General features: G+C 42.3%; 2 protein-coding genes across 7 annotated transcripts in view; one reads left to right on the top strand and one right to left on the bottom strand.

Moving 5' to 3' along the window:
• NBEA (neurobeachin) overlaps positions 1-24,667 on the bottom strand; it is a 513,163-nt gene that overhangs the window by 144,699 nt on the left and 343,797 nt on the right. For 5 of the 6 annotated variants that reach the window (XM_063332720.1, XM_063332711.1, XM_063332739.1 and 2 more), the window contains one exon: positions 11,309-11,445. In XM_063332720.1, the coding sequence (XP_063188790.1) occupies positions 11,309-11,445 (137 nt within the window). Of the gene's footprint in view, positions 1-11,308; positions 11,446-23,272; positions 23,312-24,667 lie in introns of all 6 variants that reach the window. The other variant, XM_063332757.1, reaches the window with a different exon arrangement.
• Positions 6,355-9,376, top strand: MAB21L1 (mab-21 like 1). Its single transcript, XM_063332702.1, has one exon. The coding sequence runs from the start codon at positions 7,537-7,539 to the stop codon at positions 8,614-8,616; it is 1,080 nt and encodes a 359-aa protein (XP_063188772.1). The 5' UTR covers positions 6,355-7,536; the 3' UTR covers positions 8,617-9,376.

The following is a 24,667-nucleotide window of genomic DNA, read 5'->3' as shown; positions in this document are numbered from 1 at the left end:
TAAGTAAATCCACCCTGCTGAAACCAGTTGACAAAAAAAAAAAAAGAACAATTAAAAAATCTTGTTTAAAGTTTCCTTTAATTTTACAAAATAATTATTCTGTATCAACTGAAGTTGTAAATAAAGAAGATTTAGAAATGTGAAATAATAAAGATATCTCCTTTGCCTCATGTAAAACTAAGGAGGCTTAAGAGAAAACATTGTCACTACTCTAACAACTACGCATTTATTTTTCTTGTTTTCAATGGCACTAATGTATTATAAACGATAACATGCCCAAAAGGCAAAATCTATTTCTACTATTAAGAGAAATCGATAGTAATATTCCTTTAAGATAAACAGATATTTCCATAAGTAGCTAGTATTTCTCTTTCAACAATTGTATTGGAGATTTATGAAATTACAAGCCTACGTGTTATTTCTGTAGTCTTTCTCATTTCAATGACATCAGCACTATGCTGCAAAGGATCCAGTTCTGTATATTCTGTCCTAGAGCCGGGCTGAAAAAATGGCAGGGAAAAGTAGGAAGGACGGAAGTTGATCTAGGTTAAATTGTCAAACCCAAGTAAGAGGAGAACTACAGTGATTCGCTGCTCTTAATAAGAGACTGAGTTCTCCCCTAGATAAAATATCACACCCAACAATGACAATGTTCCATGAATTAAGAAAAAAAGGTTCTGTGGTGGTAGGAAAATCAATACATTTTAAAGGCCAAAAGATCTAAGCATCAAGTTTTTCCTGAGCAGATCTCGCTGCTTCTTCCTTAAATAATAACTTGGTTGACATGTTTCTATTACAGTTGTAGCTAGGAATTTTTTACTGAATGAATAAGTGTTTTTAGCAAGTAGGTTGCTTGTATTTCAGACCGTTAAAAGATTCTGTACCTTCTGAGAGTTATACAAATAGTCCTGAATATACGAAAATACATGAAAAATACAGTTTTAATAGATTTTGAAAGCATAATCTTTCACTCATTTCTCTGAACAACCTCACCCTCCTCGTAAAGGCTTTAGAGCAGATTAGGGAAAGCACTTTTGTGGGAGCATCTTCTTAAACTATGGACAAAGCAGCACTGTCCTTTCTCGAGAAGCTAATTCATCGCTATACCTAAAACACAATGAAATTAATAGGGAAGTTCTGCTTGACAGAAGAGCAGATATTTGGGCCAAAAATATATTTCCTCACCAACGCATGTATTTGATGCATTAGATAGTTTAAAGGCACGCTGTATTTCATCCTATTCCATTGTTAACCTCCAAGTGTTATCCCGCTTTGGCCTTGATCCTGCAAATATCTGCCCGTGCACTTAGCCGTGAGCCTGAAGAAGCCCCTGACCTCACCAGAACCAGCTGAATGTTTCGCTAACCATGTGTGCATTGGCAGGATCGGGGCCTTCATAAGGTTCAATGAAACATATTAATCACTCGCGACCAACTCACTCAACTCCTCCCTTCACCGTTATTTGGAAAGAAAATATCGGAGAGTGAAACACTACATTAAAAAATAGAAGCCTGCATTGAAATATGTTAGGCATGTCTTTTTATAGCTAAATCAAGATAAAGTGAGTTACACAGGTAATTTACCATACTATTGTAAGGGGAGAGGACAAGTTTTGGTTTAAGTTAGAGGGACTTAACATGCCCAAAGCATTGGCAGCACGAAAATCAGCAATAAGCACATGATATCACAAAATGTATATGAAAAGATGGTGCTTATAGCTTTATATAGACTACTGTTCAAAGATGTTAAGCAACATGTTTTCTGCTGATTTCAACCACTCTGACATCTACTTACAAGATGAGGTAGTTTAGTTTGCCAGTCGATGTGAAACCAGCTTACAGAAAAACACAAGTCACAAAACTAAGTATGTTCAAGACATACCACGATCCCATTTTCACTGGGCTAGTAAGATGTTGGTTTACTTATAAAACACAGCATGAACAAGCTGAGTGATGCCATAATTTATATAATGATGCATTTCAAATACTCCCACACTTCAGTTTTGACTTACATTTTCTAACGCTCTAGTCCTCTCTCAGACAACGTATTCCAGAACTAGAAGTTACCGAAGGGAAAGGTTAGTTTAGATGTGAAGTCTTCAGAAGCTGCTCATCCAACACATACAGCTTTATTTTCAAGGTCAATGTTGAATATTTTCAGTCATTTAATCATATACAGCATGAGAGAGTAATGAGAGTTCTGCAGCGTTGGATGACCCACTACAGATGTAGTAGATTAAAAGCCGCTAATCCCCACTGATTCCACACTCCTCTCGCAGTTCAGCAGAAAAGAGCATTCTCCAAGCAAGAGATCTTTAAAAAAAAACCCAGCGTTGGACCGCTTAAATAAAACGCTGTACTTTAAGGAATGTCTGGCTTTGGAGAAGCTGATGATAAACCAGATGAATAATTCAATGGATTTTTCTTCCTGCTTGAATGTTTCTGCAGTTCTAGCTAAAATTACAGTTGTGCAAGCTCCATATTTACTTTCGAGAGGTAACATTTTAAAGAAAACAAATCAATTACTGTTTTTTTCCCTTAACAGATTGCAGATTAGAGGAATTTAAAGCATTAACATTACAGCATTAAGCTGTAAGAGCTAGAATGACCAAGTCCAACAGTAATGCAAACTCTTCTCATTATTTTTTTTATATTTTTAATGGAAAGAGATACACATGTTAAGTTTAGCACCAATGAATGCTAATTGTGTACTGTAAAAAGAAGTTATATCACATTTTTTCTAAAAAGTAAAAAACATTTGCAGAAACCTAGCTAATGCAAGAAAAATGTTTGCATAACTAATTATACAATGTTTACACTCAAAAATCTAAGTGTATGCATTCATTGAAATTGTGCTTTTGCAAACACTACAGCAACTTACATTTAAACTTTTCATTTGTTCCTAAATTTGAAAGTGAAGGCAAAAAGTAAGCTACCAAATAAGAATAGAGCATATTGCAGGTACCATCAACTTCTATAACAAAAAAAATGATGCTGCCTATTTTATATAACGTGACACTTAAACTCGACACAAATATCTGTCTTTAGTTTTCCTACTTGAAAAAAAGTAAATTTATTGTTGCTGGCAGGATGATGTGGATGAAATAACCAGGATGAATTGAGGGGGGAAGGGGAGAAAGAGGAGCCAAGAAATCAGATACATTCAATGAGCCTTCAAACTCACTTCAGCAGTAGGGATAAATAATTTAATCAACTCAGCTTCATTTTTTTCCTAGCTCCCTAGCGCAATACGCAGATATTAAAAAATAAAACTTTAAAATTCATGAGCAGTTGTATGTGGAAGAACTATCACTATATAATAAGAAATATAAAGTGATAACAATACAAGCACTTTGTGCGTATATGCATCTGCATGTGCATTTTAACTCACACTTTTCACCATATGAAAAGAAATTATTGGTGACATTTATATATGGCAACTTTTTTTTTTTTTAAATTACATTTTGGGGGTGTGGGCGAGTACCTGCAGTCAAAGATTTTCAACACATTTTGGCTTTTTGGCTAACATGAGCACTACGTGACAAGGCACTGTAGTTTGAAAGATTTGAAATAACAAGCAGAGTTCAACAAATGCTGTTATAGTACCCCCTAATTAGGGGAAAATATCTAGAAAACAGTAATTTGGTAAAAGTCACCAATATCATATGGTACCATTATCATGACAAATGATCAATCATCATTTTAATGAGGTGATTTTAATCTCAATTTTCCAGAACAACTCAATACGTATAAAAATAAAACTCAGTGATGAAAAGGTGTTCCTTCCTTTTATAATTTATGAAGGGCACATTAATAACTACATAAAAAAATAACTGCAGTGAGTGGTCAGAAGCTTCGAAAATATTCGTATTTTATATCATATGTAGTCACATAGATAATTATTTTCGGAATCTAAACCAAACCACCGACTTCTTGTCATGGTAAACTATCGGATCACCTTAACAGTCACATTTCAGTGGTTCACTGGTGTCAGCAATGCCTAAATCCACAAATTTTCCGACTATCAAATGTTTATTGTGTATGTGTGAAATTAAATGATGTAGTGAAGTTAATAGCAACCTTTAGCGCTAAACATCACCCAACCAAGGCTAAAGCTAATATTTCCCATAGCCAGCAAGATACAATAAATACGTATAACCTGCATTACTTGATACCATAGGTTAATCTTAGCGTTATACATTGAAAGCTCTGATTTAGGATATACGACGTAATTTTTATTTAAATTCCTTTTGACACATTATGAAAATTAAGGCTACCGGCACCTTAAAGGCACTACCTGTCGCCTTTAGCCCTTAGCGACTGGATTTACCGAGCTAAAACCCAGGGGGCAAAACCAAACGTAACCTCGCCCGAAACATTTCCGTCCCTAACGTGTAGCTCTGCCGCAGCCGGAGCGACGAGAAGTCGAGCGGGGGCCGCTGTGTCCCCTCCGCAGGAAAGGGCTGTCCCCTCGCCGCAGATGGGAGGAAGGGGACAACCTTTTGTCCCCCCGATTTAACTTTCGGTTTGTTTTTTTTTGTTGGTTTTGGTTTGTTTTGTTTGTTTTTTTTTTACACGGCGCTGGTATGTAACCTCGCGGGGAAGGAGCCTCTTTATTAGTTAAATCGCAAAGAAGCCGCCCCCCCCGCCCCAGACGAGCCAGGGACGGAGGTTTCGGCTCCCGAAGCAGAACGGCCGTCACCGCCGCGCCGGGGCGGGGACCCGGGCCAGCATCGCCGCCGGCCTTCCCCCCGCCCCAGGCGGTCCCCGCGACCCGCCCGCCGGACTTGGACCCAACTTCGCCGCTTTTCCTTCCCCCACTCCCAACCCAGCCGGGCCCGTATTTGAGGGCAGGGCGCGACCGGCATCACCCCGTCGGCGGGCGGGAGGGGGGGCGGCGGGGGTCGTCGCGGATGGGTCGTCGCCGCCCCCCCTCCCGCCCGCCGACGGCCCCCGCGGCCATGCAGCGGGTCCCCGCCCCCGCCTCGTCCCCCGCCGCCGCCGCGGCAGGTTCCCCGCACGCCGGTAAGAGCAGCGGGGGACGGCGGCGAGGAGGCGCCCCCCTGTCCCCTCGGACCCAGCGAGGAGCCCCGTAAGTGCCTGCTCGGGGGAGGCAGGGGGGAACCCGCCCCCGGGAGCCCGCAGCCGAGCCGGCTCCTCACGCCGCCGCTCCGGGGGGGTGGGGAGGGAAGCGGCAGTGCCGGACCCCAGGCGGGGACGGCGACAGCGACCGGCGGCTGCGCTTCTCCGGGGCGGCTGGGGAGGCGCCGGGACCGGGCGCTCTGTGCAGCCGCCGCCACCGGAGTCGCGTTCCGGACGGGAAACTACCCGGAGGAAGGAGAACAACCGGGAGAAAACAAGCCCCTTTTCGCCCGAAACAGACGGAAAGCGGCCGCCCCTCCGCCGTCGGCCAGGGGGCTGCGGCCGAGAAGAGGAAAAGCTGCTTCGGGACGAGCTGTCACCTGCAGTTTTTTTCAGCGAGGCGCCCCAAAGGCAGCCCGAGCCCTGTTCGACTAATGGGCAGAAAATGATCCCCGCATCAAGCTCCCTCCTAGGAAACGGCGAGGGCAGCGCCCGTAGAAACGCCAGCCCGAGCGAGCCAAGCACAAAGTCAGAAATTCTTCGCTGGGTGCAATAAAGTTGGTCGCGTTAATGCGTTGAATAAATGTCGTGAAATGTTCTTTGCGGTATGACTTCTCCTTAGCGGTGGATATGCCTGTGACAGTTACTTTAAGAATTAGTAATCGGGCAGTAGATTAAAGATGCCAAGAGATTAAAAGCTTTGCTGATTTTTTTTTCTTACAAAAAAAAAATATAATTTAAGGTTCTCTTGAAGCGCTGCAAAGCAGAAGAGTTTGCCACTCCAGCCTATTTGCAAATAAAGGTCCCGATTACTAACACTTACAGTACCGAAGGAGAAATTTGCTAATTACACATCACACACACGAACCCCCAAACTGTCAGATTAGCAGCGTGCCAGCGTGTTTGCAGTCGCTACCATCCCTCCCGTGCGCAGATTTACTAAACGCAGCTTGCTAGCAGAGCTCGCCATACCATAAACCCCCCAGGTTTGAAATGGATACTTAGAGCGCGTCTCAAAAAGCAGCTGAACATCCACTCTTCACAACATATTGGAGGGCTAGACGGAATACAAAAACGAAGCTAAGAATTGGCAGATGAGATTTACCGTTCATATCTGCTACTTGATTTCTGGAGGGAACGTGAAAAAGACCTGACAGATACGTTTAGCGATTGATTCTCCCTTCATAAGGTACACACACAAAAAGCAAGGCAGAGACAATGCCGAAATACATTAAACCTCAAAATCGATTAGAGCCCGTCAGAAGACCTTTTAAAACAATACAAATCGTGGACTTTTGCGTAATATTTTATTCCAAAGGACACTAAGTTTGCCGTGAATTTGCTGTTTGCTCACTGGCCGGTTCACGAGAGGAAAAAAAAAACCACCACCAAAAAATAAAAACAAAATCAAAACCCCAACTTCTCGCTTGCAGTTATAGACAACTATCAGGAGGAAAGGGCAGCGTGATGTGACGCCAAGTGCGAGTTAATGAATTTACGCCTCTGCTCCTGCAGGAGCGAGCCCGGTCTGTAGCTCCCTAGTTGATGGATGCCCATTAATACACCTGCATTCCCGTCTCGGCCGTGGGGAGGCACGCAGGGGTTCGGTGCGGAGCGGCACAGTTTTGCCAAGTCCTTTCGAAACGCCAATACCCTTCAAGTTACACCCAAAGGAGAGCGATTTCTCTTGATTTCCGAGCGTACAGATCACCGGGGCGGGTTTTCTGCCAGTAACCTTCTACCTTTCTATACGTGCCTGCGTGTGCGTGCGTGTGTGTGTGTCTGTGTATACATATCTATCTCCTAGAGAGGGATTAATTAGCCGGGTTTGAGCTGAAAGAGGCTGCAGTGACGAGCCCAGTGGCGATTGGCCGCCCGCCTGCCTGGCCCTGCCTTTATAATTTCCACACGAGTGCATCTGGGCTCTTATACAAACCAACAGCCAGCTTCTTCTGACATATACACACACACACGGCACTTTTTTCCACCATCTGATTAACCACCCCGCACACACACAGTGATTACTACGGGAAAACATAAATAAATACGAAGAGGTTTTATTATTTTGACTACTGGAAGCCTCGCTGTGTCTCAGTGCAACTTTTGTTTTTCTTGCTGCTGGGGAAGGTGCAGCTCTCGATGCTTCCCTCTCACTCACGGACCCTTTAAAAAAAGGGGGAGGAAAAATATCGCCCCCTCCAGTCCCCCGCCCGCCCCCCCCTCCCCTTCGCCCCCCCTTCCCCCCCGCCACACACACTTCAAGACGGCTGATCTAAAAAAGCAGGAAGAGAGCATCTGAGGAGCAGCAGCCCCAGCGCATTTTGAAAAACATTTGTTACATTTCAGAGTGCGGCAGCCTTTTTCTCCTCTGAAGTTGGCTCCAGCCTTAGCAGCCGCATTGGATCCCACAGCCTATTGCGAGACTCCGGTATACAACCCGGATCTCTGCCCCAACATGATCGCGGCCCAGGCCAAGCTGGTGTATCATCTGAATAAATACTACAACGAGAAATGCCAAGCCAGGAAAGCTGCCATCGCCAAAACCATCCGAGAAGTCTGCAAAGTGGTGTCGGACGTGCTGAAGGAGGTGGAGGTGCAGGAGCCTCGCTTCATCAGTTCCTTGAACGAGATGGATAACCGCTACGAGGGGTTGGAAGTCATCTCCCCCACGGAGTTTGAAGTCGTGCTGTATCTGAACCAAATGGGGGTTTTCAACTTCGTGGACGACGGCTCCTTGCCGGGCTGCGCTGTGTTAAAGTTAAGCGACGGGCGCAAGAGGAGTATGTCCCTCTGGGTGGAGTTCATCACGGCGTCTGGCTACCTCTCCGCTCGCAAAATCCGGTCCAGATTTCAGACTCTGGTGGCTCAAGCCGTGGATAAGTGCAGTTACAGAGACGTGGTAAAGATGGTGGCGGACACCAGCGAGGTGAAGCTGAGAATCAGGGATAGGTACGTCGTGCAGATCACCCCGGCGTTCAAATGCACGGGGATTTGGCCGCGGAGTGCTGCCCACTGGCCGCTTCCCCACATCCCCTGGCCGGGACCCAACAGGGTGGCGGAGGTCAAGGCGGAAGGCTTCAACCTCTTATCCAAGGAGTGCCACTCTCTGGCCGGCAAGCAGAGCTCGGCCGAGAGCGATGCCTGGGTGCTGCAGTTCGCCGAAGCCGAGAACAGACTGCAGATGGGCGGCTGCAGGAAGAAATGCCTCTCTATCCTCAAAACCTTACGGGACCGTCACCTGGAGCTGCCGGGACAGCCCCTGAATAATTATCACATGAAGACTCTGGTTTCCTACGAATGCGAAAAGCATCCCCGCGAATCGGACTGGGACGAGTCGTGCCTGGGGGACCGGCTCAACGGGATTTTACTGCAGCTCATCTCCTGCCTCCAGTGCAGGAGGTGCCCGCATTACTTCTTGCCCAACTTAGACCTCTTTCAGGGCAAACCTCACTCGGCCCTGGAAAACGCAGCCAAACAAACGTGGCGACTGGCTAGGGAAATACTTACCAACCCGAAAAGTTTGGAGAAACTTTAGGGGGTAACTATAAAACCCGCCCGACGGAGAAATCTGCTTATTTCCCGATGAAGTTTAAGCTGCCTGTTCGAAAAGTCAAATATTTCCACTTGACAATGCAAATAATATTCTCTTTTAAAAAGGAATATAGCTTAGGCTCTTCACCAAGAAAAGCAAATAAGAACAGCAAATATCGTTCCTCTTATCTTCGTCACAGTTTTGCAGTTCCCCGTGGGGAAAAAAAAAAAAAAGAAAAAAAAGAAAAAAAGTATGTTACCTGGAAAGGAAAATTGGCCGTAATTTAACACGATTCTGACCATTCTGCCTAGAAACGATACCAACGGATTATAACAAAACCCGGTATTTTTATGTAAATCCTCTGTGAGTAAAAGCTATTTGGATATGCCACCTGAACAAACCCTATTGTACCTTTTAATTTGTATCAAATATTGTGATCTCACATTGTCTTTGAAATTGTGGATGTTGGTGTTTTGTGATTTGGTGAACAGAAGTTAAATTGCCATTTTGGATACTTCAAGGACATTTTCTGCTAAAGAGAAGATACCATTTAAAAAGGTAGATTTTATCATGGTACTTTTGTTAATTGTCTTTTGAAGTGTCTGAACTTAACAAGTTTACATTTTTCGTTTCATATATATTGCTTGTTCTATTTCTAACATTCCATAAATATACTTGAAATGTTATTTAAATATATTCAAAAGAAATTTGGATTCTGCTTATATAATAACGCTTGAATATTGGAATTATATATTTGAAAATGCACTTGAAATACACTGGATAATTACCTTTTGTGATTTAGATTTTAATTTCTGTTGCTGATTTATTTAATTACAAGCTAATAAATGAAGTAAAACGCACATGGGTAAGCGTTTCAATACCGGATCAAGTTTTCTACTTGAAAAACCCAGAGGCAGCTATGTTTTGTGAATTTTGCCTTTCTGTGGATAGTTGCTTAAATCCTGTAAAGCAGAAAACTTAAGGGCAGCTGCCTGATTTTGCATTTTGAATAGTTTTGTAGAACAGGAAAATATTGGTGCTACAAACACATTAGAATTTAGCTCCATCAGCAACTGTCAGACACCGATGTAGTTATTAATGCAGTAACACTTTTTCAGCCGTCAGAAAAGAAATCCATTTTCGAAAGGTTTACTATAGGGCGCTGATGTGTTTCTGCCTGGTTTTGAACAAAGCTGAGGAAACACAACATATCCCTGAAGCAGCCAGTGTACCGAATAAGCAGTGAGCCCGATAAAACTAGCATTTCGGCGTAAGCAGTAATAAAGAAGAAAATAAAATTTGTAGGTGAAACGTTCAAGCCGGCACCAATAAAGGGAACAACAATATTACTTCTGACCTACAAATCCGTTATGAATGTGATAAGATTGCCAGTTGCACTCCCAGAAATCAAGCCCCTGCGCTCCCAGGGCATTCAGAGGGAATAACATGTGCATGCCTACAAAACTGCAAGCGATCCAAAATTGCCTATCCGTACTGCAATGCCTCGTCCTTCTCAGTACGCATTTCTTTAAAGCGGCTTTAAAATCAAAACGCAAAATAACAACGGGGATTTTGTTTAGTACCCTAACAGTCAACAAGTGCTGAAAGAGGCCGATCGCCTGTGTAACACCCACTAGCAGCTATTTCCAGTAGAAAACCGTTATATCCAGCGATTCTGACAGAATCTCTCTTTTTTTTTTTTTTTTCTCCCAGCACTGCGAAGAAAGTTCCGAGTTTGAGAAATCGTTCGTCAAAGAGAAATCACCTTATTACAAACATATTCAGACGAGGTCGCTAGCATTTTCTTGGAAATTATTTATGATATTTCTGCAGGAAAAACAAACAAACAAACCAACACCCGAGGTCTTTGTAAAAGTGCCTTCCCTATTTTCTCTCTTCTAACATTTTCCAGCGCAGTAACAAAGAAATAAAGCAACAGCGATAAGAATAAAAAAGAGACGCAGGCGAGAGGAGCGCCCTGTAACACACGTCCCTTCCATACACCCCCTCCTCCCCCCGTGGCAGCCCCCCGCTCCCTTTGCGCGGGGAGGAAGCCACGCAAAGGTTTCTGCTCAAGTCACGCACCCCTGCTCTGTTGCGGCTGGGCTGGAGGTTTTCGCGGAAGGGAGAGGGGGGAGGAAGGCGGCGCTGGGGAATTGGTAGTAGTAAACGTCTTCAGAAAAAACAGAGCTTTCCCAGGAATCAAGTCTTGGGTACATGCCTATTTCCAATTTTTTTTTTTTTTTCCCCCAGAAAATAAGCATTAACTCGCATTTCAGCAGAGTGTTTACTCAAATGCGCCGTGTTTTCTTACACGGAAACTAACGTTCTTGAAATAACGGGATTCTCCGATATCCTCGGAAGGGGTAACCCCCTCCGCTGTGCCTCGGGAAGGCTGCGGGCTGGGACTGCTGGTCCCTCCAGGGATTTCAGAGCAATTGGCTTAACTGCTAAATCTGACCACGTTGATACAAAGGCACAGAGCGAAAGGCTGTTGGAAAACGCGCACGCTGCCGTAATAGAGGATTTACCATCATTAATACATTGCGCTTTTTTTTTTTTTTTTTTTTTTTTTTAATAAAAGGCAGCGAGAGGCGGCAGCCGGGAGCGGAGTTTGGAGGGAGGGGGCGGCCCCGGCGCACGTGGGACGGGACCGGGGATGGCACCGGGATCGGGGCCGCCCGCACTCACTCACCTTGGGGTCGATCTTCTTGAAGGCCGGGTCATCCTCGTCCACCTCGAAGTAGATTTCCGTGGTGGTGATGGAGAGCGTCCCCTTGGCCACCACCACGGGGGCGATGAGCTGTGCCGGCGTGCTGAGGACCACGGGGCCTGCAAGGCAAGGGCAGCGGCGTCAGGTTGGAGGGCGCCCGGCCGGCCCATCCCCGGTGGCCCTTCCCCTTCCCTCCGCCAAGCCAGCGCCCGGCGAGCCCCCTCATAAAACGCTGTTTGTAAACCGCCGTGTTTATTCCCCTCCTGCCCGCGGTCAGCGCTTTGAACTTCGCAGTCGGGACAGAAGCGAGTTTGTGAGTTCCGGGGTTTGCGAGATAAATCAGCCAGCAGCGAAATTCAGAGGGGTTAGAGTGAAAAATAGCTGCCTCTTAGAAGTAGGTCCCTTCTCTTTTCATGCCCTTTTGCTCCTCGTTAACACTATCGCTGTTTATGTGCGATAGCGGCGACTCGTTACGGGCAAGCTTCAAGCCCGGGCCGGGCGGGCGGCAGAGCGGCCCGCAGCCCCTGCCCGCCACACCGACCCTGAGAGGCCTGGGGACATTATTTTTAACTCTGTGTCCACATCTCAACTCCAAAAGTATCCGGAAAAATCAGCGATTATATATTTTTTTTTTTTTTCTTTTTTACCTACTTCAATACCACACGCACGCAAAGGCTAGCGTCGTTAAATGTATTTACGGCAAGATCGTTTTTATTTCAGCTTGCTGTCACTTAATCCTCTTAAAATTACTGTAACAACGTTTCGCTCAAATATATTCCTTAACGAGACGCTTGCACGGGCACTGAAAAGGTGGGGTGGGGAAAACCTATTGTAAAAGGCAGCCACAATCCGCACAAATTGTTAGGTTTTAATTCAGGGGGGAAAAAAACCACACACACACACAAAATCCAAACCCAAAAAACTTCTGCAAAAGACAACAGGGGATCACTTTTTCACCATCTTATCTTCAATACGAATGCAAGCTACCGTTAAAGCTGACAGTGTCGGTATTTAGGAAGCTCACTAATTAAAAGAAAAGATTAAATATAAAACGTTCTTCTAGATTCAACCACTAAAGCGTGTAGGGTAATTTGTATACGCGTATATAAGCACGCACATCCACACGCACGCACAAGCACGCATCTGACAGACAAATAATAAAAGCCTGGGTACAGAAACTGGGTACAAGACCCGACGGATGCACCTTTTAGAACACTGGCAAACTGAGCATCTCAGTGCATGCCAAAAAAAAAAAAAAAAAAAAGGAAAAAAAAAAAAGGGTTTGGTTGGTTTATGCAGTTAAGCATCTTCCACTCGCTGAGGAAGACCCTCGCTCAGCTGGCAGAGCCTGCGCAGCCTTCCAGCTGCCCTCCCCGGGCACTCGCCTCCGCGGGGAGGGAGGCAACCAGCCCTGCACGGAGGCCCTGGCGCGGTCCAAGCTAGCCCTGGGCTGCTGTTCGCACCAGGGCTACCAGGGACGGCTGCGACCCTTCCCTCCTCCCCCAGTACGGCACGCACACTTCACCACCAGACCTTGCAAGCAACACTTCCAATTACTCACTTAGCCCAAATTAGTCCTGTACCGGCGCATCTAACTGTCATGTTGTTAATGTTTTACTTTACTGTAACACCCAATTTGAGACTGTATTGCACAATGTTTTGTCATTTACGCTGCAAAATAAATAAAGAGGAAGGCACGGATGTAGTGTGTGTACAAGGGGAAGCTAAACCGCACGGTTTCAGTGACAGCTTTCAGCAGTCCAGCGTGGCAGGCTGGATAATATTGATACAAACTCTATTTTCCTTCATTTTATTGTTTTCCATCTCCTAATAAACCGGGGTAGCCTCTTGACCTTAGTCAGCTGATCGGAATCACATGCGCCGGGCTTGCTCTGCTGCTCTCCCCGTCTCGCCTCCATCTTCCTTCCCTCCCTCCTTCCCTCCTTCCTTCCCTCACTCCCTCCCTCCCTCCGCGGTGAGGAAGGAGCCGAGCCGAGCCGAGCCGAGCCTGGGAAGCCCGGCTGCAGCAGGCTCCGAAGGGCAGAGTGATCGATCCGAAACGCCGCTTTAAAGCCTCATCAATCTTCATCTGGGTTGCTCAAGTAATTACGCCCGATTCTCTTGTACGATTACAAGTGGATTTGGGTTTCTATTCCCCAGGCCCCCTTTCTTTTGTGTTTACAGAAGGGGGGTCTGGGCAGCCAGCGGCTCCCTGCCCTGCCAGAAGCACTTGCCCTCTCCAGCCCTCCCCTCGCCCTTCCCCGCGGCGCGGCCGGGAGCCGCCGCTCGGCCCGGCGCACGGTGATGGGCTCCCGGGCCTTTGTGCGGGAAAAAAAGCGCCTTCGGAAGATACGTCCTGGAAAAGACCCGATATTCTATCATTTTAAGGAGGCGTTTGTGGGCTTTGCTGAATCCCAGAAGAAAGACCATCAATTTAATCCAATTACCTCTTTTCCCTGGTGTTGTGCGGCTAAAATAAAAATAAAGGCACCGCTATTTAATGGTCAAAAGGCCAAAACCTATAATCTGACATCCAGGAGAAGACAATAGGTGCGGGTGTGCTAGCGAAATGCACTCACGTACTGGAGGAGGGGGCAGAGCTGCAAAAGCAGGGGGTGGATGTGGAGGGAAGGGGACATTCACTTCTTAGCCCGTTACTGAATGCAGGGGAAATCGGGGATTTCTGGCTTCCTCCTTCTCCACCGGAGAAAAGCCTCCGAGCTCCCAGACCGGTATCTTGGCGTCTGCCCTGTGTTCTGCTCAAATGACACCCTAGATTTGTGGCAATGTAAACATGTCAGAGGTATTAAAATGCGACAAGGAATAAGCATTATTGTACTTTCCAGATGAGAAAACGTTTGTTTGTGTGTTGGGTTTTTTTTCCCTCTTTGTTTTTCTTTCCTCTTTTGATAAAAAAAAAAAAAAAAAAAAAAAAAAAAAAAAAAAAAAAAAAAAGAAGCAGAAAGCATAATAAACAGTGGTCAAATTATGGGATTTCGGGCCAGCGGGTGTTCAAACTAAGTTAAAAAAAATCTTCGCAGATTTTTTTTTTTCTGCTGAAAGCACAAAATGAAAAAAATATTCGGTATTAACAGTGTGCCATTTTTACACTTGTCCTTTAGAAATCTCCAATTACAACTTCCAATTCCATAGCATGTTTAAGGAGCACTGAGTCTTTTTGTTGTAGCCTTCAGGGAGCAAGCCAGCCACTGAGAGAATACGAAATTAATCCACTACAGCTATAGAGAGAGAGGATTATGTTTTAATCCCCTTTGGGATAGTCTCTGGATTTTAAGGATCCGATATTAAAATGTTTACATAGAGCATAATCAAAATACTGCAGATTTTCCATATGGCACCGAGCTATCGGGAAGCTTTGGGTCCCCTTTCCCGAACCCAATTGATAATCTAATGAAACAAAAGCCGGGCACACCTGAGCCAAGAGCCGCGGGACGGGCTCATTCGCATGCGGGGAAGATAACGAGCTCCGGCGACCGGCCCCTCTGCGGCGGCGGCGGGCTGCGCTTTTCCAGGGGATGTAAATGTGCATTCCCAGCCCGGCTGTAGCCCCCGAGAAGCGGAGGGGCAGCGGGGCTCTGCCCGCACCGGGAGCCCTGCTGCCCGGGGCACCGGCACAGGGGGATGCTGCCCGGCGCCCCCCGGGAGGATCGAGAGCCGCCGGGCAACGCTGAGGGCAATTTCTCTGCCAGCTCCGGGGGAAAAACCGACCGGTGGCTGCTCCGCTTCACCAGGCAGCTTGGGGTTTGTGGAGAGGACACGCGTCTAGAGCGCTTGGCAGTTGTTGGGACTCTTCAGCAAGAGCCATCTCTTAAAGGACCATTTCGTTGCCTCTTCCCAGCCTCTCTGAAGCGGCCGGGGCGGCCCACAGCAGAGAGGCAGAGACCTAACAAAGAAGTTCTGGCCTTAAAACCAGACCAGAAATCACTTCGGATCCACAGGTCTTGTAATCTGTTCAAATGGGGAATTTTCCGCTCTGCCTGATCCCTGTGGTCGGCACATGTGATTTACATTTCTAAAACAAACGCTACCACACATATACATTTAAAAATAATATTTTCTTTCCAAAAGTAAATGATTGTGGGATTAGAAGGTCCCAGGGAATAAAAGCAGAATGTAATCTCTCTCCTCCCGTGTGTTAATTTTTGTTAAACAGAGGTTTCAGTCCTTGTATTTAGTTTGTGTATCTTTGCTCTCATATTTTTCAAGTTCAAGTAAAGAAAGTCAATGCAAGTGGAAAGTTCTATCAGGTGAAAGAGTCTGCTATCTGCTAAAGCGATATCAGTAAAATTACACCTCTTAAGGAAAGCTCCAGAAGAGTGGTATTTTGAACTTGTTATTTCAAACATTTTCATAAACTGTCATTTTTAACTGTAACTAAAGAAGTGTTACATTTTTGAGCCTGAAAATTACACCGGAGGTATATTTGCTAAGATGATTGAGTATAATTACTCCTAAGTAGGATAAGATACATGCACTGAGATGCTGAATCATGAAAACAAGCAATTTACCTGTTGCAGACTTTAGAGTATAACTTTAAAAATAATATTTTGCTGATTACTCATAGATGAAAAAAATACTAGCTGGGACAAGTACTTTGAAAACATATTCAATCAGCTAGACCAGTTTAATTTTACAATATACTGTAATTATTCTGAAAAAAAGTGGTGAATATTGTCACGTTTAATTTTTAGCTGATGCTATTTTAAAAGAAAAAACGTATCAATCTTTTTTCAGGTACTGTTTAACATGGAAAATACAAAACAGATTAGCTGAAACTAATAAATTTACTGTGTAAAACAGTTTGCATAAACTACAATTTGCAACTTGATATGATACTTACACAAGAATTTTAAATATTAAGAATAATTATTAAAAATCACTTACAAGGTACCTGAAGTAAGACAACTGAATTTCCCTCAGCACTTTAACTCTAAAGCCAAGTGTACCTGACACTGACTTGCATTTTAAATGACTACAAATCCTTATACTTGAAACAATTTATATATAATGCGCACACACACACACAAAAAAATCAGTTTCTCGTGTAATATAAATCACACAGCGTACAAGCAGAAACAGGTATAGGCACCAGAAGCCTTTGGGAAAAGCTCTGCAGTCAGAAAAATATTTCAACCAATTATCATCATTAATATAATACATGCACTGCCATGTAAATAACAAATAAACAACGTAAGATTCCTAAAAAACAATTCGAAGAAATTAGCCTTTTTTGTTTCTATTGTCGTCATAAATCTGATCCAAATTACCCTTTTAAAAAGACTTCTGCAGTAAATATATTGAACTTACATGAGGATGGTTGCCCTCAATTTGTTCTCCACTATAGCAGATACAGGGAGTAACTCCTTCACTCAAGCCAAGGCTTTTATAAGAAAGTATATACACAGCTCCCTTTACATATCACTTTCAACAGTTTCAATAAAGAGAATAATTTGCACAACTTTTTGATTGCAAAAAACCAGATTCTAAGTCTAAACATGGCTATAATCTTGTTTTTCTCCTCCCCCACTGAATAACAACCCCAATTCCTTTCCCCTGTTTTTGGAGATATCCAAGCTTACTTTCTTGGCTTTTTACTCTTGCACAATCATATGGTTCATATTGTGAGAGAGGGATTGATTTTTATTGTTTGTCTAAATGTCATTGCCAGTGTGGATAGGCCCTGATATCCAAAATTTTCCCCACTTTTTCCCCCCTTTCCTCCATAAAGCATGTAACAGTACTACTAACATCAAAGATCAACTTCAATGGTCTTTTTCAACAACAATAACTAAACAATTACAGCAACTCAATTCTCTTAAGTGGTGCCATAAGAGCAAACAAATGTCTTTGATTAAAAAGAAAATGTAAACAAAAATAATCTTACATGTTACCACTGTGAATAAAATAGTAAGAAATAAATACACATTTTTGACGAGATTGTGAAAACAGTTAGATTGTGTTGCATAAGAAAAAAAAGGCAATTTTCTCTCAAATATGTACATACTTCCCATACATTTGAATTAAGTGACATATGCACCTCCACAGGTAAACTATTATTTGAATTCCATACCTTCCTGGTCACATTGAAAGAAAAATATAAAATAGTACTTCTTCCTGAGGGAAAAAGTGTTTCACAATATTCCTAGGAATAAGTACCTCGTTATGTTGTTCAAAGTGTGATAGAAAGCAACCACTTAGTAGAACAGTCACAGAATATGCTCAATACCATACCAAAGACAATCTTATTAGGTATCTTCTCTCTGAAGGTCCCATGGTCCCATGGAACAATTAGCAGGGTGTCTAACAGCCTAAAGCAACTCAGAAAATCAACTTTTGCCCCCTTTTGCAGGAAAAGTCTGATTTGCTCGGTGGCATACGTGAGAAGCTCTGAAATGAGCTCAAGCTCCGAGTGGCTTACGTGGGTTTAGTATTGTTCCAGGAGATGTTCGAGCGCCAACCTGCCAGATGATCAGGTATTAATAATAATCAAGACTCCCCTTAATGATTTACAGCTGGCCAGAAACTTAAATGTTTGGGATAGGGACCTCACTACTGCAATGCACACATTTGCCACTTCCAAATTAGATTCATACAGTGTGCTCTGCCTGAAGCTATACCTTGGAAGCACTGAGTAATTTAAGCTGGTTTAGAAACTAAGAACTTGATTGTTAAGCAGCGCATCCAGACGTGATTATACTACCCTAATGCACTATGACCTGCCACTACCTTCTCCTCATTTTCACGTAAAACTTAAGGTACTTTTTTTCAACCTAGAAAACCTTAAGTGATGCTGAACATGCCCACATAAGTGACAGTTTTTCTCTCTGAGAGTGCCACAATGGCTGTCTATTTAATCAAAAGGTAAGAGAAAAAACACACCTTAGAAAAGCATATTTAATGTTGGAAGAAGAAAGGAGAAAGCAGAGAGAGCATCCTGCTACAGCAGTATACCACCAAAACAGGAACTCATTGTAAAGAGTCAGGAACACGAGGGATCAAATCCCAGCCGCCAGTCAGAGTGAACAAGACTTGACAGGTATCTTACACAGTCCAGCTTGTGTACCTTGTCATGCCAATAGAGCTCAATTGATTAGAAATTAAACGAAAGATGTGAGCCCTCGGCTTTGATTTCTTCTAGCCTCCATTCTGGAAAAGCTCTTCAGGATAAACTGTAAGCCCTATACTTCTGGAGACCGTAGTGAAGGGAAGTGTTATGTTTAGCTACCTTGTGATATTTTAAAGTTCACTTATTTGGTTAGCTACTCCTATATGTGCGTGGGAAGAAAGACAGAAGTTGTTGAATGAACATGTAACTTGCTGGGTATATTTGGAAGCATCATCTAAGATGCAATAGCTGTAACTTCAACTTTTTCTGAAAATACGAGTATCTCTAAACACCAGCAGAACCAATAAAGAATGTTTTTTAGTGTCTACTGGTTGATCGCATGTTTTGCTTTCCCCCAGTTAACGACCTTCTGAAGACCCTCCCACAAAGATTCTCTGGTACCTAATAAAGGGAGAACCAATGTGGAGGGCTCTGTCATGAAGGCTTTTTTTCCCTTAACAACCTGATTTCATTGCAGGAATTTTATTGCTTACTCCTTTGTTAAAGTTTGTTCAAAATGGTTTCCAGGTTCAGAAGTTACAAAGATAGAGGCTGACAGAGGATGCTCATATAAACCTTGTTTCTTTAGAAAGCCAAGCTAAAAGCACTTGTCTACCAGGCTACCAAATGCACTGGATGAGGCTGCCTCTTGTACAATTTCTGGCTAATGAAACCAGGACTAACCAAACTCTCTTCTTGACTGATTTTTTTACCTTGCTTGTATAACACCAGTGCAAAAAAAAAAAAAGAGCAAAAAAGAGCAAAAAAGCAAAAATCCTCTCCATAGATCAATGAAAGTGTTTAGTTTAGCATAGCTGCTGTTAATACAACTCTGGATACATTCCTACCACTAATCTACATAGGTCTGGCCCTATACGTTCTTATGAAGATCGCAGGTATTTTTATATGGGAACCAGTTGCATAGTGAAGATGACATAAGGCGCAGAACAGCGGCGTCTGGCTCCTTACGTTGAGGCCTGTTGTTCTGCAGTCTCTCCTGTGTATCAGGTAGCTCATCAGCTTGACCTTTGATAAGCTAACCAGTTCCATCCGGGGTGTGGTCCCCTGGACAAGGGAGAAGCTACAGATGTGTGCACTAGGCAAGCCTGCAGTCATAGGCTCCATTGTAGTCTAATTCCGCAGCCTTAGAAATTTTAAATAAAAAGAGTCTTGCAAGTTATGGAAAAAAAAAATAAGAAATTTACATAGAGTGGTATAAGTGGACAGTAAGAGCACATGAAGCACTCTCAGAGCCATTAATAAATGCAAAACAACAAAGTTTGAATTGATTCAGTTTTAAAGCTCGGAAAGCAGGAAATCCAGCTGCCATTTTAAAAGTTGAAGATGCTCAGACTTAGAGTGAGGTGTAATAGGGTACAAAGAGAAAAGCTCTTCAAAGCTGGGCACTATCATATCTGACTGACAACCACCTTCTAAAATATTAAGTTATTTTGGATAGTAATGTGGAAAAAATGATTAGAATAAACACTGAGGTGTCTAAAAATAGTATGTTACAGAAACTGTGGTGTTTTTTTTGTTTTGTTTTCAATGTGAAAGCCAACTACATATCAAAAGTATAACTGTTTTCAGTTTAGGCCTGGATCTATACTCTAAATTAAAGTCATACAAATATGTTTTTCTTTTTTATACTTAGACTTGAGGATCAAAATCTGAATATATAATAAGCAGAAACTATGGAAATCTGGCTGAATTAAATTTCCATGTTTAGAAGTACAAGGCTTGTGTGGTTACGTGTCTACCATAAAAAGTGAAAAAGAATCACTCTTCTTCCACATTCCTGTGCCTCCCCCAAACAAGCAACCCCCCCAATGAAATTCCTGTCTTGAACACTAATTTGCAAGAAAAATGGATTTTGAGGGGAGAAAGCTACTCAGTAGTGCATGCTGAATTCAGTGAACAGTTTCCGTTGAGAAGCTTGAAAAACTAGGAGAAATATTAAGACTTTTTTTGGTGTTGTCTAATGAAACTTTGATTTTTACTATTTAACTGATGTACTTGTGTGTTCACATACACATACATACTTTCTTAAAGAAAAAAACATAAAACATGGAAAAGCTTAAGGTACCTTAGACACCTCCAGACAGAGAGAAAAAGACAGTGAGAGAAAGAGACTGGAAGAGAGAGGAGAGAGAAAATGGGGGAAAAAAGAAAGAGAATAACTACTACCTCTGGCTCTGGAAGCCTCAGAGGTGCAAACTGTTGGAAGCTGAGAGAGAATTATTAGGAAGCATCACTGCATACTTGTTACAGTCCTTCCTGGGCTTCCCCTGTGGTTGCTGCTTTCTGCCCCCTGGGACCTCTACAGACCATCAGAGCCACTGGTGTACGGATGGCAAGTAGGAGAGCATGGGATGGGTGGCAGGGCTCTCCCAGCCTCACAGGAGAGGACACACCAGGAAGGGAGGAGAAGGGTTGGAGAGAGAAGATGAGACCACTCTCAGAACCACTGTCATGCTTTGCCCTCCAAGAGTTGAGAGGGATGAAGACTATTGCTTTCCTCTCCTCCAAAACCACCTGGTAGGCTGTCGTTGCTGATGGGAGACAATATAATGTGCTATTTGGTCCTTTCTTTCAACTCATTACTCTGACAGCAAATAATGTAACAAAACTTCCTCTGATTGGCTCCAAACAAACGATGTGGGTTTTTTTGCCTGCAAAATCTAACAATTTGAATAGCTGCCTTCTCAGTAGAGGCCCAAGATATTGTTCTTTTCTTTAATTAAGAAAATCTACCATTTGTCTAACTCCATTAACAAAAACAATGGAAATGATCCTGCATACCTCAAAATCATTTTGAGATGGCAACAGAAGAAAAAACAGGAAAATATGCCCTTCCATTAGTCCTTAAGAATAGGTAAGAAAAAGCTGCAAACAGCTTTAGTTACCAGAGATTGTCTACAATGGTCAATCCTTGTAAAGAAAATTCAGTGTCAGATTTTGGCTGTAAGAAATGTTGTTGTAACTAAATACATATACGTATAAATATTAAATGCATATTACATATATAAAGATGAGTCAATCATATTTAAGTTTTTCCATCCCAAATACTTATTTTGGGAGCTTTTTGCAGTTTCTTTGTGTGTTAGTGTTTTTATTACTGCATCTGGTCCTATGCAAGGCTTCAAAATAATTTCAGAAATGTAAATGAGTCCTTTGTTAGAACCTGGAATAGAATTTCCCTAAGGGCTAAATTATTTACTTTTTTTTTTAGGTACTGCTATACAATTTTAACTATAACTCTATGTAGTAGAACTTTTGGCATTATTCCAATTTCCTCTAATGATAGCGTCAAAAATCTTTTCAATTGGAAATTGCTCAAAATCTTGATGATTTCTGTTAGCTTGCCTGAAACGAGACAAAAGGCTTATTTTGCATAGGCCACAAAACAGATGTTGATAATGTTTGGTTACCACCAGTCTTGTCTGGACTTCAAACAGATGACCTGGAAGTGAAAGGTCTTCTATCTCATTAATAATAATACAAGCTGTCAAATACTCATGACCCAGGGTGCTCCTTAGGATAGGGCAGTAAGTCAATACATTCAGCACACTACCAAGAAGTCTGGACAGAGGGCTTATCACATTTAGTCCTCAAGCCAATGTGGACTAGCTACCCATGCTGGCTTGGATAAAAGATCAGCTCTTGTTTAGCAGCAGTAACGGTGCTTTCTAGAAATATTTCTACACTGAAGTTCACGGTTGCTAAAAGTTAGGGCAGTGCTGGGATGCTGCGTCTCACTCAAACCTTCCTGGCACATTTGCATTGCGGGGGGGTTTCCTTCCACCTAGAGACAGATGTCCAAGAAGAAGGGAAGATTCTGTAGTGAAGGTTAAGATACATTAAGACTAAGATGCATTAAAGGCAGTTAGTGGCTTTCCTTGGGTTTATTTGGATGACTTGCTCAGTCTCCTCGTATAATGGACTGAATAATATGCATTTATTCTTGCAAGATTGTTGTGAGTCTGTAATTCACCATGGCTTCTGAGGATGTCAGATTCTGAGTTGATTGAGCCCATGCAAGTAACCAGACAGATGCCTGCCAAAGCCTTTTGTCTTCCTAAAATAACTCAAAGCTTCATATCCTCCTATCTTTGTTTCCTTTTTTCTTTCCAGAAACTACTCTTTAGAGAGTAGCAAAAGACTTCGTCAGGGATACTTTGCTTGGCTGGGGCCTATTTGCTGTTGCCACCAGCGATACGACAAAATAGATGAAATGTGCTCCAGTTACAGGTCATGTATCTTTCAAAAATGCTATTAAGGCTTAATTCTGCTCTCAGATGCGCACAGTCCATTCTTAGCAAGTCAACTGCAACTTCACAACAAAGAGAACAGAATGTATATCTAAAATGCAAAATTCACAAAACCTGAATGGCTCAACATTTATTCTGTGGTTTGTTTTCTTTTTTTTGTTTTGTTTTTAATGATGTATTTTAGTGAAAGATCAGTGCTTTAAAAAAAAAAAAGTTAATTATCTATTAAAACATATTTCCCCATGAGAATGCCAGCTTATGATATTAGAATACATCCACATATTTTTCATTTTGAAAAATTAATCTACTAAGCAGAAGACAAACTGTTAGCAAATTTGCATTCTCAGGCTCTTAAAAGAAAAGTTAAGTATTTAAAAGACCTATTGTAGCATTAGAAAATAGAAAAGGAAAAGAAAAGGAGAAGAGTTAGTAATATCAACTCACTACAGTGGATTTGATTGCATTACCCACAGATTCACAATATATTAGAAAACTGTTAAAATTGACTGAGCTATCTCAATCATTAGTTCTAACAGAGATGTGACTTGCCTCTTGAAGTGAACAGTCTGGGAAGAAAAGGAGCTAAAACTGGAACAGAAAAATGTAAAATATTTTAATACGTAAATGCTAAAACAAGAACAACATCTTTCGATAACTCATACTGTAAGACAGTTAAAATACTGCTTTAGTTAAAAATCTTCATGCAAACTTAGAAGTCATAATTCTAAGACCATAATAACATGGAATCTGATTTTTATATTTTATTAAAATGCTACTTAATATAATGAAATCTGACCAACTGCCATTGCAACATATGGAATACTAAGATTATATAATAAAAATATTCAGACTATAATTATTTAAAAATTCTCCATCCCATATGTAATTTATCAAAGTGAACTTTACATTGATTTGTGCCACATGGTTGATGAAAAACTATAAAGAGTCTCTGGAACAAAAGGTACGTACAGATAACTTTGTATGAACAGTCTCAATCTGTTTCAAACTTTCCTTTTTTTAGTTTTAACTTCACAAATCAAAATACTGTAATATTTATATTCTCTTTGTTAAAAGTTTTCCAAAACCTAAGGTCTTGTCTTTTTAAAAGGTGCCTTAGTTTCACGGAATAAACAATGTTAAATTGTTTTAGTTAAATGTGGACAATCTTAAATCAATTTAAACCTGGTTTATAATGATCTTTTTTAATTCCCATCCCTTACTGAGACAATCCAAATCGTTGTAAACCAGGTTTAAATTGATTTAAGCTTTAAAGTTAAATTGGAGGCATATCTGCATATAGAAATTTCTACGTGTCATTCCACTCTGAACAGTAACTAGATATAAACGATGCTGTGATATACCATAACTTGATATATCTCAAAGGTTTCCAGATCACATACGCCGAATCTACATCACTCTCTAGAATTAGACAAGAATGGACAGCGTGGCTTTATTGGGACCTGATCTTCAGAGCTGTCAGATGTTGTTTTAACCTCCTTAGGCATAAACCCCACCTTCCTTGATTACTGCCTTTCTTGATTTCAGTTATTGGACTCAAATTTCAGAGTCACGTTGTATAAACTGAAAACCGTGGAAAGCACTGGCATCGTTATATGCTAAATCATGCAAAATTATGAGGCAAAACAGAGGGTATGGAGTGACTTAGGGTTTTTTTTTCACTGATTGGTAACATTTATGGAAGACACATATGATACCATGTGTGACCATTAACTCTCAAAATCATTTCGTCTCCAAAAATGAAGAAGAGTGGAGTAGCAACGGCTGCAGTTAATTTGATAGTAAAAATGAGGTAGTGCAATGTGGGTTCTTTTTGAGAACTTTACAGGTTTTGGTACACATCTAGCACCATTACCACATCATCTCAGCACACTTGGAGGCGCCTTGCTTGCCCTGTTAGTGTTGGTAGGGAACACAAAGGCCCAT

Source organism: Chroicocephalus ridibundus, chromosome 1, assembly GCF_963924245.1.
Source record: "Chroicocephalus ridibundus chromosome 1, bChrRid1.1, whole genome shotgun sequence".
NCBI lineage: Eukaryota > Metazoa > Chordata > Aves > Charadriiformes > Laridae > Chroicocephalus > Chroicocephalus ridibundus.
The sequence above is the reverse complement of the archived record's forward strand: the minus strand, read 5'-3'. Positions and strand labels throughout refer to the sequence as shown.

Excerpts from the sequence above, each read along its gene's own strand:
- MAB21L1 (XM_063332702.1), top strand. The coding sequence starts at position 7,537 with ATGATCGCGGCCCAGGCCAAGCTGGTGTATCATCTGAATAAATACTAC.